The 12,191-nt window shown below is 34.9% G+C and overlaps 1 protein-coding gene across 1 annotated transcript in view; it reads right to left on the bottom strand.

Moving 5' to 3' along the window:
- Window positions 1-1,162: 1,162 nt before the first annotated feature.
- The window catches only part of Wnt2 (Wnt oncogene analog 2), an 86,924-nt gene continuing 75,895 nt past the window's right edge, over window positions 1,163-12,191 (bottom strand). Inside the window, exons 4-8 of the mRNA XM_067116276.1 lie at window positions 9,696-9,861; window positions 6,815-6,914; window positions 5,733-5,888; window positions 4,903-5,074; window positions 1,163-4,179 (exon numbers count right to left, since the gene is read on the bottom strand). Coding sequence (XP_066972377.1) covers window positions 4,028-4,179; window positions 4,903-5,074; window positions 5,733-5,888; window positions 6,815-6,914; window positions 9,696-9,861 — 746 coding nt within the window. The 3' untranslated portion in view covers window positions 1,163-4,027. The remainder of the gene's footprint in view (window positions 4,180-4,902; window positions 5,075-5,732; window positions 5,889-6,814; window positions 6,915-9,695; window positions 9,862-12,191) is intronic.

The raw sequence follows: 12,191 nt of genomic DNA, 5'->3' as shown, positions 1-12,191 counted from the left end.
CTATCAAAGGTGAAGATTCGGACCATGCATTTCAAAATTCCTTTTTTTATACAAATGATTATTTCCTTTCTATAAGGTATCATGAATAATATAAGGAAAATATGATTAGTTTTGTATACAAAGAATTCTGTATAAAGGACAAATTTTTATTAGAAGTGGAATGTTCCAACATGGACTGAGTTATATAAAATATCCTTTTTCGTGGAAAACTTCGTATTTACAAAACAAGGTTATCCGGATGGACATTAAATTACTGACTACACAATGTCAGAAGTACAGGATTCTTTGATTTACATCAGACTAGAAACATTTTCCGTCTGGAAATCTTTCATTAACTGTATTTTAATAAGGGACCTTACCTAATCTACTGTAAACCGAGTACAGATAAGATTTTGTATCCCCTTACCGCAAAAAATGTTGTACAGCGTTCCTACTTGTGTTAAGGGATCTTGTTACTTGAAGAGTTTATTTACTTTCTTATCTGTCAATTACTCTTAATATGTGGGTGAATTAATTGTTGACTAGTTTAGTCATTTAGATTTACCTGTAGTAAACTTCTCTTTTTTAACTTTTTTTTTTAACCTTCTGACTTTCCAATTCTGTAAAAGCTTACCCAGTGAATGAATGGCCTGGGTAAATTTGTTTTTCCATATGAATGTCACATTCTGAATGACCATGGTTATAATTTCATTATAATCTGAATTTTCAGTTTCTTGATAAATAAGATAGTGCTTCGTTTCCGTCCAGTGTTATACCAACAGAAAGTCTGTAAGAAAGCTTTTGAGAAAGTACTGATAATAACAAAAAGCATTTACTTTTTTCCCAGTGTTGCCAGAACATCATTGAAAGCAGAAATGTGGTGACTTTCCCATCAAACCTCATCAACCTATTCGAGGTCATTTATCTGCAAAGCTTTTCCAGTTCTGTCATTAAAGGTATGTTAAATGGGGTACCTTGGTATAAAAACTGCTGGGTTAATTGCCATCTCTAGCATGCCCAATTCTCTGTTCATAGATTTGATATGCCCTTATCTGCTTCTGTTATGGGTCAAAATGTACCTTCCATCCGTGGTCATCTCGTGTAAACACTGTAAATTCTGTTAATATGAAAACAAAGACCAAAGTTATTCATTCTTAGAAAAGAGGATTTACAATGAAACACCTTTGATATATCTTGGAAATATATTCGAATATTGTATTGAGTAAAAAATCTAATTCCTTTTTTGATATTCTGAAAGAAACAACGACGTGGCCATCTGAGGAAAGAAAGTTTTACGATACACAGAAGCACAAAAAACTGTAAGACATAAAATTTTAAAACTGTTTGTAGTATATTTATGTTTGCAAGCACTTTTCTAAAGACCTAATTCGCCTTAAAGTTCATGGTCGTGAGAATGGTATGATATGGATACATTAAGGGATGATAATTTTAAGTGAGATGATATAATCATCATTTTTAGTTCTCTGTACAATACATATCTGTCACACGATAAATGAACACAATGAAACGAAGTGCAAATGTATAATACTTCCGAAAGTTTTTAAGAGAAATAAGACAAACGAGGAAATAAAGTTCTGTAAAGAATATTTGTGATAGGGAGAAGAAAGTAGTATAGAATAAAGTAATTCAAATTAACAACAACTCTTGAGAATGAGTTTAACTGAAAGCCTGTTCAGTCACAAGGATATATCTATGATACACAAAACAAGTGAGAGTAAATTGGTTGCTGTTATATATTTTTTCTAGGTTCAAACATCCACAGTCAATCTTAGACAAAAGCATCAAATTTAAAGAGTCACATTCTTGTCAGAACAGCTACATCACACTGAGAATATGTTTACAGAAGTCATTAAAACTTTAAGAAAATTGTATAGAATAAATAATATTAGGACGTAAGCTGATACGAAAATGTTTAAAATCTTTCACAATTACTCAGATAATGTGAGACCTCATTTTCTGTCTGTTTTACCACAGAAAATGGTTTGGGTCAGGTTGCACCTTTTAAATGATAAACAAGTAAATGACGGTTTCTGAAATCTTTTTTAATTATCTGATAGACATATGCCAGAAGTTTTAGTTATATTGAAATTTTGTTTAATGTTGCTTGTCATTTCACAGAGGTCTGCTTTGCTAAAAGAATTGGCTTAGAGAAGGAAATGGTTACAAGTTACTAATATTTTTACTGTCTGTCCCTGGGCAGTTATTCCATGACCTGTTTGACCTGTTTCGTAAACAAAATCAGTTCAAGGTGCCTTAATTAAAGGGACAGTGTGGATTTTAGCCCATATTTTATGTTATGAAAAGACTGACAAAATTATATTAAATTTTCTGAGGAGTTCAAATATTCTCATTAAAAGTACATTAATTTCTGAAAAATTTCGAACAATTACGTTGCAGGATTTCAGATTAACTACAGCTTTACGAAACCAAAAGCTGCCAAAAAGTTAAGGTGAACCTCAGCATTAAACGTTTACTAAAGAAAAGTTGATAACAGCCCATTCACATACATAAACCCAATGCTACATATCAGCTAGTGAGCTTTCTATACTATGGACACCTAATTGTAAAATAACCATCTCAGTTCCTTCACAGAAATGAACTTTAAGGTCAAATCATCTGTCGTTGCTCTATAACTAGTATCTGACAGAAGGGCTTTATGTATCGCCTATGCAATTTCTATAGTCAAGTTTTTATATATTATGCATTTGATTATAGTAAGATTCTCTTTTGAAATATGAAGCGACATAAGCTACTTTGCAGTATAGATTCAAGACTACACAGTACACTGGTCATAACTTAAGGAATAAACAGCTCCTGATAAACAGCAACTAGCAAATATTTACAGCTCTCACTTTAATCTCCTGATTAAAGTTTCTGTTTTCGTTTCTAGTTCTCGTATTCTTTCTTTTCCATTTTTGCCTCCTTTACCAGCTCCTTCTCGAAACCACAATGATCCTCAGAACCTCAGGATCTCGTCAGTTGACACGCTCCCATGAAATCCTCTTGATATGTCATTGTTTCAAGGTTATCTTCAGGTGCTCTGTAGAGCAAAGAAGAATCCACCCACTTCATTTCTAAAGAGTAAATTATGTATTATATTTCAAGGAAGAACTCATGCTCTATGAGATTCTTGAATAGCAACTCATTCACTGTTTCCAGTATTTCTGTATTATCTGTCACTGTTCACTATACGTATCGTGATGAAGCACAAGGCAGAGGCAACCATTTCCTCGTGGGTCGAGGTTACAAAGTTGCATCATCAAAATACTTTCATGTCTGTTCAGTTCACAGTCCTTTTCCTAGCTCTGTGATAGTGAGCTTTAACGTGATCTATTTCTAAATCTTTCGTGATTTATGTATATAATTTTACCTTTATATTAAATAAAATAGCATCATTTTCTTCGTGAAGCTGGAAGTTTTCATTCCAAGAGCGTTCTACAACTGGAAAGCATATAACAAAGAGACTTCTACTGGGACTAACTGGTATTACTAGACGTCGATCACACTAAAGAAAAATAAGTAAGCATTCAAGCTTTCTTCTGACTGGGAATGAGAGAAGCACGTTCTTATCTCAGAGGTCTTACACATACACGATACAACACATCACTTAAAGACGCTACGACTACCGTGGGAAAAGAAACGCCAGCAGCATTTCCCTCAGTCGTGACAACACTCTCACTTTATCTTCCCTGGAACGCCAACCCCCTGTTCAGATAACGATTGATTCGAAGGATATTATAATCGCTCTCCAAAGTGATATTCACGAATGCTATAACTGACGATTAAATGAAAGAAATGAACGTCAGCTCTCAGGCAGGGTTTGAACTCGAGACTTCTGAGTTTCGCGCACACAGCTCTACCAACCCCTTTCCATTCGAAAGTTAGCACCACCTTATGTGCCTTCCTGCCGTCTGGCCTCAACTCAGCTAACATTCTATCGTTATCGGACCATTTCCTCAGCTGACGGTGCCTATGAATATTGGGCGTCGTCATCCAGAAGTAAGGGGTCATTTCCAGGAAGCCTGGGTCACTTGCAGGTGTATTCTTCCGTTTCCTCTTGACAGGTGTGACAGTGGACGTAGCAACACCAGTGGAATTTGCAGTTGCACTTCCATTTGCGAATGTACTGGTGGGTGTTGTATCCCCTACCACAACACATGAGGTCGCAGCCATCGGGTTCTGCAAAGGAAGGAAAGAAATAGAGAGAACTAGGCAAGTTTTGGTTATAAATTGAGACATGCTTCAAGTAAGTAGCGAAGAGAGCAATGGATCTACCACACGCCATGTACTCCTGTTGTACTTTATTTCTCTACCTTTATCTTCTCTTTCTCTCTGTCCTTTAAAGGGATGACTGGCTCTGATTTGCACAACCTAAACTAAACTATTAATTAACCTTAAAATCTGCATTAGCTAAGTACATGTGAAACCACTAGTTTCTTAAAAATACTTTTCATTTTTGTTTTACATTGTATTTTGTCAGATTAATGACAGTACCTCTTCCAGTGTTTTTGAGAGTTAGGTCATATTTCGACCTTATAGCCAATATTCTCAAGCCTTGGGTTTTCCATAGTCATATGCTTTTACCTTCCAAGAGCTTTGATTTGATTTCCTTTACTTGAAGTGCTCTAAGGTTCAATTTATTAATCGCTCTTGGGTTATATTATGCAGACAGTTAAAATATGGTTAAAGTGGAGGTTTTATTATCGTGCATCGGCAACCACATTGCTGATCAGCAGTCTGCCCCAGCATGTTAAAGGATAAGCCCCATTTGAAAAACATCATGTCACGACATAAGGGCAGTCATAGTGATGGCATAATGTCTAGCACAAAGAAAAAAAGGGGCTAGTAATGACAATGATGATAATTACAAAGGTCCTTCGTGATGGCGACCATTAAATATACCTTTTGAAGTTCTGTTGCATCTGCGACCCACGGTCCCTAGAGATCCTGTCGCAGGATTCCTCTCGCAGTAGTTTGGGCTCTTTTGCAGATACACCAGGTCTGAAGATCTTGGCTTCCTTGAGCGTCGTTTTCCTCTGTGTAGTTTCAAGGTTGGGTTCGATCTCCTTGGGTTCTGAAAAAGGGAGGATTTGGTGAGACAATGAAGGCTATTAGGTTGCGGTAGCCTCTAGCAATAACTATGAGCCCTAAACTTAACCACTTTCGGTATTCTAGGTTTTCGCTTTTGCCAAACAAAGAAGAAAGGTAAGACATTGATTATAGCATTCATATGTGGCACACCAGCTAGGTCAATAGTAGCTCTTGAAATGATGAGGAAATGTGAATCAACTTTCGAAAGTTTCACGCATTTTCCCATCAAAATGAAAACTCATTTCCTTACTCATCAAAGCAGGTACTTCTAGGAACAGACTTTCAGAGTTGACAGTTGTAACTGTCACATAGCTGAATCTGTACAGGATGTATACGTACTCCTACACTAGAGTAAAACGTGTCTTAAACACACGTCAGCAACTTACTGCACACATCACAAGCAAGATGAACTCAGGTCAGTGACTTATTGGTATTCCAAACCAATCCTTCATACGATTATCCAGCATTGGCTAGCGATTCGTTCTCCAGTTATGGTCGTTGACTTGTTGTCAACGTGTTTGGTATATTTATGCAGTAAGTTGGTGACAAGTTTATGACATTTTTGGGATATGTTTGCCATAGGTTGTAAATATGTTTATGACAAGTTTTACTGGAGTGCGGACGCACCCTGTAAGCCTTACCTTTTTAGCGACGACCCGCTTGGCTGAATAATACTTCTGCAGGAGATGTTTTCCTATGGTATTGAACGAAGGGAGAGTCCTCCAGCAGGTTTTCATGGTGCAGGAACCGGATACGCCGTGACACTTGCACTCCGTTCTGAGGGTCTTACGAAGAGCCTGCGTGGAAGAGGTCGATAAGTAACACTATTCTTGTCCTTAGGCACACAAGAGATATTCTAAGCTGTTCACTGAAAATCAATCAGCAGGTCCCAATGATCTCCTAAATATTCTGTGAGATTGCTCTGCCTGTTCTTTATAATTTGCTAAACATGGCAGTCTGTGCTACAGTATTTTTTAGATTATATTTTCAACATGATAATGAATAAAAATGTATGACATTTTCCTTACGACTCATGGAAAATACCCAATCCATTCCTTACAGATCCTTTGATATGATAAGATTTCTCCTTAAAAAACCGGTGAAGATATCTTATCTTTTGATTTAAAAATCAGTCAAAAAATTTATAAGCTCTCCCGTATGAATCCTTCAGGATAGTCAAGCTGTCCCTTACAAATCGACTAATCTGTTCCTTTAAGAACTTGTGATTATGTCCTTTAAAACTTCCTTAGAAAATGAATGAGGATATTCTATATGTTTCTAATCCTTTAGTGAATGAGACTTACATCTCCCTAGGAGAGCTGTTAATCAGCTCAGTGGTCTGGTAAAACTAAGGTATACTTAACTTAAGAGTAAATTAATATATTCCATAGGTTACTGTGATAATCACTTGAAAAAATCCCAACTGTTTCTGTCAAAATTTGAAATTCTCAGCCTAACACTAAATTTATTCTTAAGCCAATGGTTCAATAAACAAAACTATACAGTTTTAAAATTGTACTCAAGAAGTGATAATCTATCCTATTTACAAAACAAGAAACCATTAAATTTAGAAACAAACAGACTGCAATACCTGGTCTTCATATCAATCAACCAAACGCACGCTCCATCCCCTCCCAAATGAAACGTTTTCAACTAAAAGCAACGTTTACGCTTTGCCTCTTAAAAAAAAAAATATCCACAAAGATCAGTATCCCTCTCTCACCCTTCTCCCAGCTTTGTTGTTGTGGAGATTCATCAAGGATCTGGCATCCCCCTCGACTTCTCGGGCGTCCACGAACCTCCTTGCGAAACGGATTCCGTACCTGTTCAGGACGAGAGATTGGGATATAAGGAATGCTCTTGTACCATTGGAGGAATTGATAAGTAACTTTTCAGATTATTATTATTATTATTATTATTATTATTATTATTATTATTATTATTATTATTATTATTATTATTAAAGCACAGCACAAACGACCATTAGCTGCATTAAATTATTATTATTATTATTATTATTATTATTATTATTATTATTATTATTATTATTATTATTATTATTATTATTATTATTATTATTATTATTAAAGCACGTGATAAAAGAACATTGGCTTTCTTAAAGAAGCATTTATGTCATTTGCCCTATTATTATTATTATTAAATGGACTTGATAAAGAACATTGGCATTTGATAATAGAAGTTAAGCACATTAATAAAAGCTTTTGCTTATGATAAAAGAGACAGATAGGCTGACGAATTTATAAATATAAAAATTACGACCATTTCACATGACTGTTAGTTCCCATAAAATTAATGCCACGGAATATCGAAATAATACTTGATTAACCTCATCCTTTCCTTCTTTCTTTTTCATTTCATTTAAATTTTTGTCTTCTTCCGTCCCGCTAAAGAAAACAAAATTCAATAAATCCCCAAGCTTACTGAAATCTCCAGGCAATGAAAAAAGATAAGAAATAAATCCCCAAACAATGAACAACATTAACAAACAAATCCCCAGACTCGTTTAAATCCCAAGACAGTTAACAACAATAACAAACGAATCCCCAGACAATAAGCAACAGTTACAAATAAATCCCTATACCCATTTAAATTCCCAGGCAATGAACAACAATAACAAATAAATCACTATACCCATTTAAATTCCCAGACAATGAACAACAATTACAAATAAATCTCCAGACAATGAGCAACAATAAGAAATAAATCCCCACCCAACGAACAACAATCATAAAAAAATCCCAAGACGACGAACAACAGTAATAAATAAATCCCCGAACAATGAACAGCAATGATAAATAGATCCCCGGACAATGAACAACAATAATAAATAAATCCCCAGACCATGAACATCAATATTAAACAAATCCCCAGACAACAAACAACAATCCTCCCCTTTCATTTTCATTTCATTTAAAAAAAATTTAAATCTTCTTCCGTCCCCAGACAATGAAAACAAAATTCAATAAACCCCAGGCAATCCACAAAACAAATAAATCCTTACTGAAATCTAAATCTCCAGGCAATGAACAAAATATAATAAATAAATCCCTAGACAATAAACAACAATGATGAATATATCCCCAGACTACGAACAACAACAATGTAAACAATGAACAACATTAAAAACGATAAAAAAATCCCCCATTTAAATCCCAAGACAATTAAAAACTATAATAAATCCCAAGACCTATTTAAATCCCCAGGCAATAAAAACTAAATAAATAAACCCAGACCTATTTAAATTCCCTGAAAATTAAAAAAACTAAATAAATAAACCCACAGACCCATTTAAATCCCAGACAATTAAAAACTATAATAAATAAACCCAGACCTATTTAAATCAATTAAAAACAATAATAAATAAACCCAAATCACTAATCCCATTTAAATTCCCAGACAATGAACAACAATTAAAAACAAATAAATAAACCCCAGACAATGAGCAACAATAAAAACTAAATAAATCCCCAGACCAAAAACAGACAATTAAAAACTATAAAAAAAACCCAAGACGACGAACAACCCCAGACAATAAAAATCCCCGAACAATGAACAGCAATGATAAATAGATCCCCGGACAATGAACAACAATAATAAATAAACCCCAGACCTATTTAACATCAATAAAAACTAAATAAATAAACCCCAGACAACAAACAACAATTGTAAATAAGTCCCCAGACCCATTTAAATCCACAGACAATTAAAAACTATAATAAATAAACCCACAGATAATTAAATCTACAACAAAAAAACGAATAAATAAACCCCAGATCTATTTAAATCCCCAGACAATGAACAACAATGAGAAATAAACCCCCAGGCAATTAACCACAATAACAAATAAATCCCCAGACACTGAACAACAATAACAAATAAATCTCCAAACAATGAACAACAATATAATAAATAAACCCCTAGACAATAAAAACAATGATAAATAAACCCCACAGACCTATTTAAACAACAACAATGTAAAAGACAATTAAAAACTAGACAATAAACAACAGACCTATTTAAATCCCCAGACATTAAAAAACGATAAGAAATAGATTCCCAGACCCATTTAAATCCCCAGACAATTAAAAACTATAATAAATAAGCCCACAGACCTATTTAAATCCCCAGGCAATTAAAAACTATAATAAATAAACCCACAGACCTATTTAAATTCCCTGAAAATTAAAAACTACAATAAATAAACCCACAGACCTATTTAAATCCCCAGACAATTAAAAACTATAATAAATAAACCCACAGACCTATTTAAATCCACAGACAATTAAAAACTATAATAAATAAACCCACAGATCTATTTAAATCCACAGACAATTAAAAACTATAATAAATAAACCCACAGACCTATTTAAATCCCCAGACAATTAAAAACTATAATAAATAAACCCACAGACCTATTTAAATTCCCTGACAATTAAAAACTACAACAAATAAACCCACAGACCTATTTAAATCCCCAGACAATTAAAAACTATAATAGAGACCCACAGACCTGTTTAAATCCCCTAACAACGAACAACAGTGACAAATAAATCGCCAGCCCCAATTAAATCTCCAGAACTTACTTGATATCGGCGCTACAGCCTCCCCACTTCCACCCGGCGTCGGTGTGACCCCGGCGGGAATCGTCACACCCGCAGGTGGAGATGTTCCCGCGGGCGCACGAGGCCGTGACGCTGTGAGCCATTCCCGCGCTGGCTACGGCGTACACGTAAGCGGCCTCCCGACTAGCTGAAATGCAAAGAGATTGATTTTTTAGGCATCTAGGAATCGGTGGGAAATGGGAATCCTATGTCCAGTAGACTAGGTTGAATTCAGATAAATTTATATTTTTAGGAATCTAGGAATCGGTGATCGACTGGCTAGGAAACTGGAATCCCACGACTACCAGACTAGCTGGAATGCAAATATATTTATTTTTATGGATCTAGGAATCGGTGGGAAATGGGAATCCTATATCCGGTAGACTCCGGCAGACAAGGTTGAATTCAGGTAAACCTCTTCTGGGAATCGGTGATTAGCTGGGTGGGAGATGGGAATCATATATCTACCAGACAAGCTGGAATACAGATAGATTTTTAGTTTAAGAATCTAGAAATCGGTAACTACCTGGATTCCTATGTCTCTAAACAAACTGGAATTTAGATAAATCATTTCTTTTTAGGAATCTAGGAATCGGCGATTAGCTGGGTGGGGATCCTATGTCCGTTAGAGGGATATTCTGATAAATATCGTTTTGTGAATCTAGGAACCGGTGACTAGCAGGTGAGAAATGGGAACCCTATGTCCGGTAGACTAGCTGGAATTCAGTAAGACTTTTTCTACGAATCCAGGAATGAGTGTAAATTGCAATTCATAGGACTTAATTTGCCTAGCCCCAGTCCAGTATATCTATAAAAAATTATATATTCTTATCGAATGTAAGAAATACTAACAAAAACTGATATGTCAGTCTTAAATATATTCCTAAAATTGCAAAATACATCCAGGATGTAAGTTGCTTAAAGACAGGTTCACATATAGCTAAGACACCCATTAAAATTACATAAAAGAAAACTATACATATTATTAGAAAATGAGAAAATGAATGGCAGACTAAAAGAGACTAGAAATCCTGCCCTTTCTCTGACGTGTTCAGAAATCGTGATCATATGACCATAGTTATGTCCTCTACACACACATATATTTATGGGGTTCGTATTTAATGTTTTAAATTTAACGATTAAATATGCGAAATCACGTGTTATATATCCCTTAAGGTATATGCAAATGTAAAGTGGTTTTATATAAGACTTTTCCACCAAAGATATAAAAGAACAGTTAGTTGTCATTTTGTCAATTAGTTCGGTGAAATATCAAGATTTTTGGAATGTAATACCTTTTCATTACGGTGAAAATTCACTGATTACGTCACCAAATGTATATATCACGTGAGTAAATCTTCTGTAATAGTCGCACATTTTTTAGATGAGAATAAATCTCATGAAGAATTTAACACAGTCCCAGGTATATTTAGAGAAGTGTATTCCATGTTAAAAGCATTTATTACCTATAGCACGAGGTTGGATTGCAACAAAGGAAAATTATCATTCTAGCCAATGGAATGACAATTTCTAGATTACAAGCTATTTACATAAACAAGCGTATTTAATCAATTACGCTGACGTTAGTATGGCGATATTTCTGACCAAGCACTCGTTGCTCAAAAAAACTTTTTTTTTTTCAGGTTAAATATCTCATTTGTTAACTTTGTCTTACATTATCTCCAATATCCAATGCAATGGGACGCGTTGTGTGTCGTTATATAAGAACTGTCAATAAAACGTTTTCATAAATATTTGACAACGACTTTTGCCAAATTACAGAGCTTTAAATCTGTTCATTCCCTTCTATTAAATCAGTGAATGTTAATAGTATTTTCTGAAACAAGTCTATGACGACAAAATCATTTAAATCACTATAACTGACGCATGACTAACTAGTGCTACAACGATTATATTTTCTAGGAACAAAATAATCCTGAGATTATTATTGCAAAACAATAGTTGTAAGTGTTAGCATAGGCTAGGCCTTATAATACGTCTGTTTGTGAAATGGATAACATGAACTATATTACTTGCTGAAAAGCATATCGACTATTCACTGATGTTACGCATAAAGTTTTAATTTTTTTTTTTTTTTTTTATTCTTGTCACCAGGAGCACAATAAATTTTACACTTACTTTTGTAGGCTCTGAAAAGGGTGTAACTCAGTCTAAATTTAATCCAATAGGCATATGAGAGAGAGAGAGAGAGAGAGAGAGAGAGAGAGAGAGAGAGAGAGAGAGAGAGAGAGAGAGAGAGATAGTTGATGCTGGTCTTAAGAGTCGGAGAGAGATATCTCTAGACTCATAATCGCTGGGTGGGTCCAGCTGTGGCCTGTCTTTCGCCTTAGGCTGAAGGACCTGGAAATGTGACTTCGCCCTTTCTTAGTGTCATTCTTCTTCTTCTCTGGAATTTATGGGAGACACTGGACTGTAATCAAAGGAAGGAATACGGCCTAAACACCACGTTCAGTTCAC

Source organism: Macrobrachium rosenbergii, chromosome 14 (assembly GCF_040412425.1).
Source record: "Macrobrachium rosenbergii isolate ZJJX-2024 chromosome 14, ASM4041242v1, whole genome shotgun sequence".
NCBI lineage: Eukaryota > Metazoa > Arthropoda > Malacostraca > Decapoda > Palaemonidae > Macrobrachium > Macrobrachium rosenbergii.
This window is presented reverse-complemented; position numbering and strand designations above follow the sequence as displayed.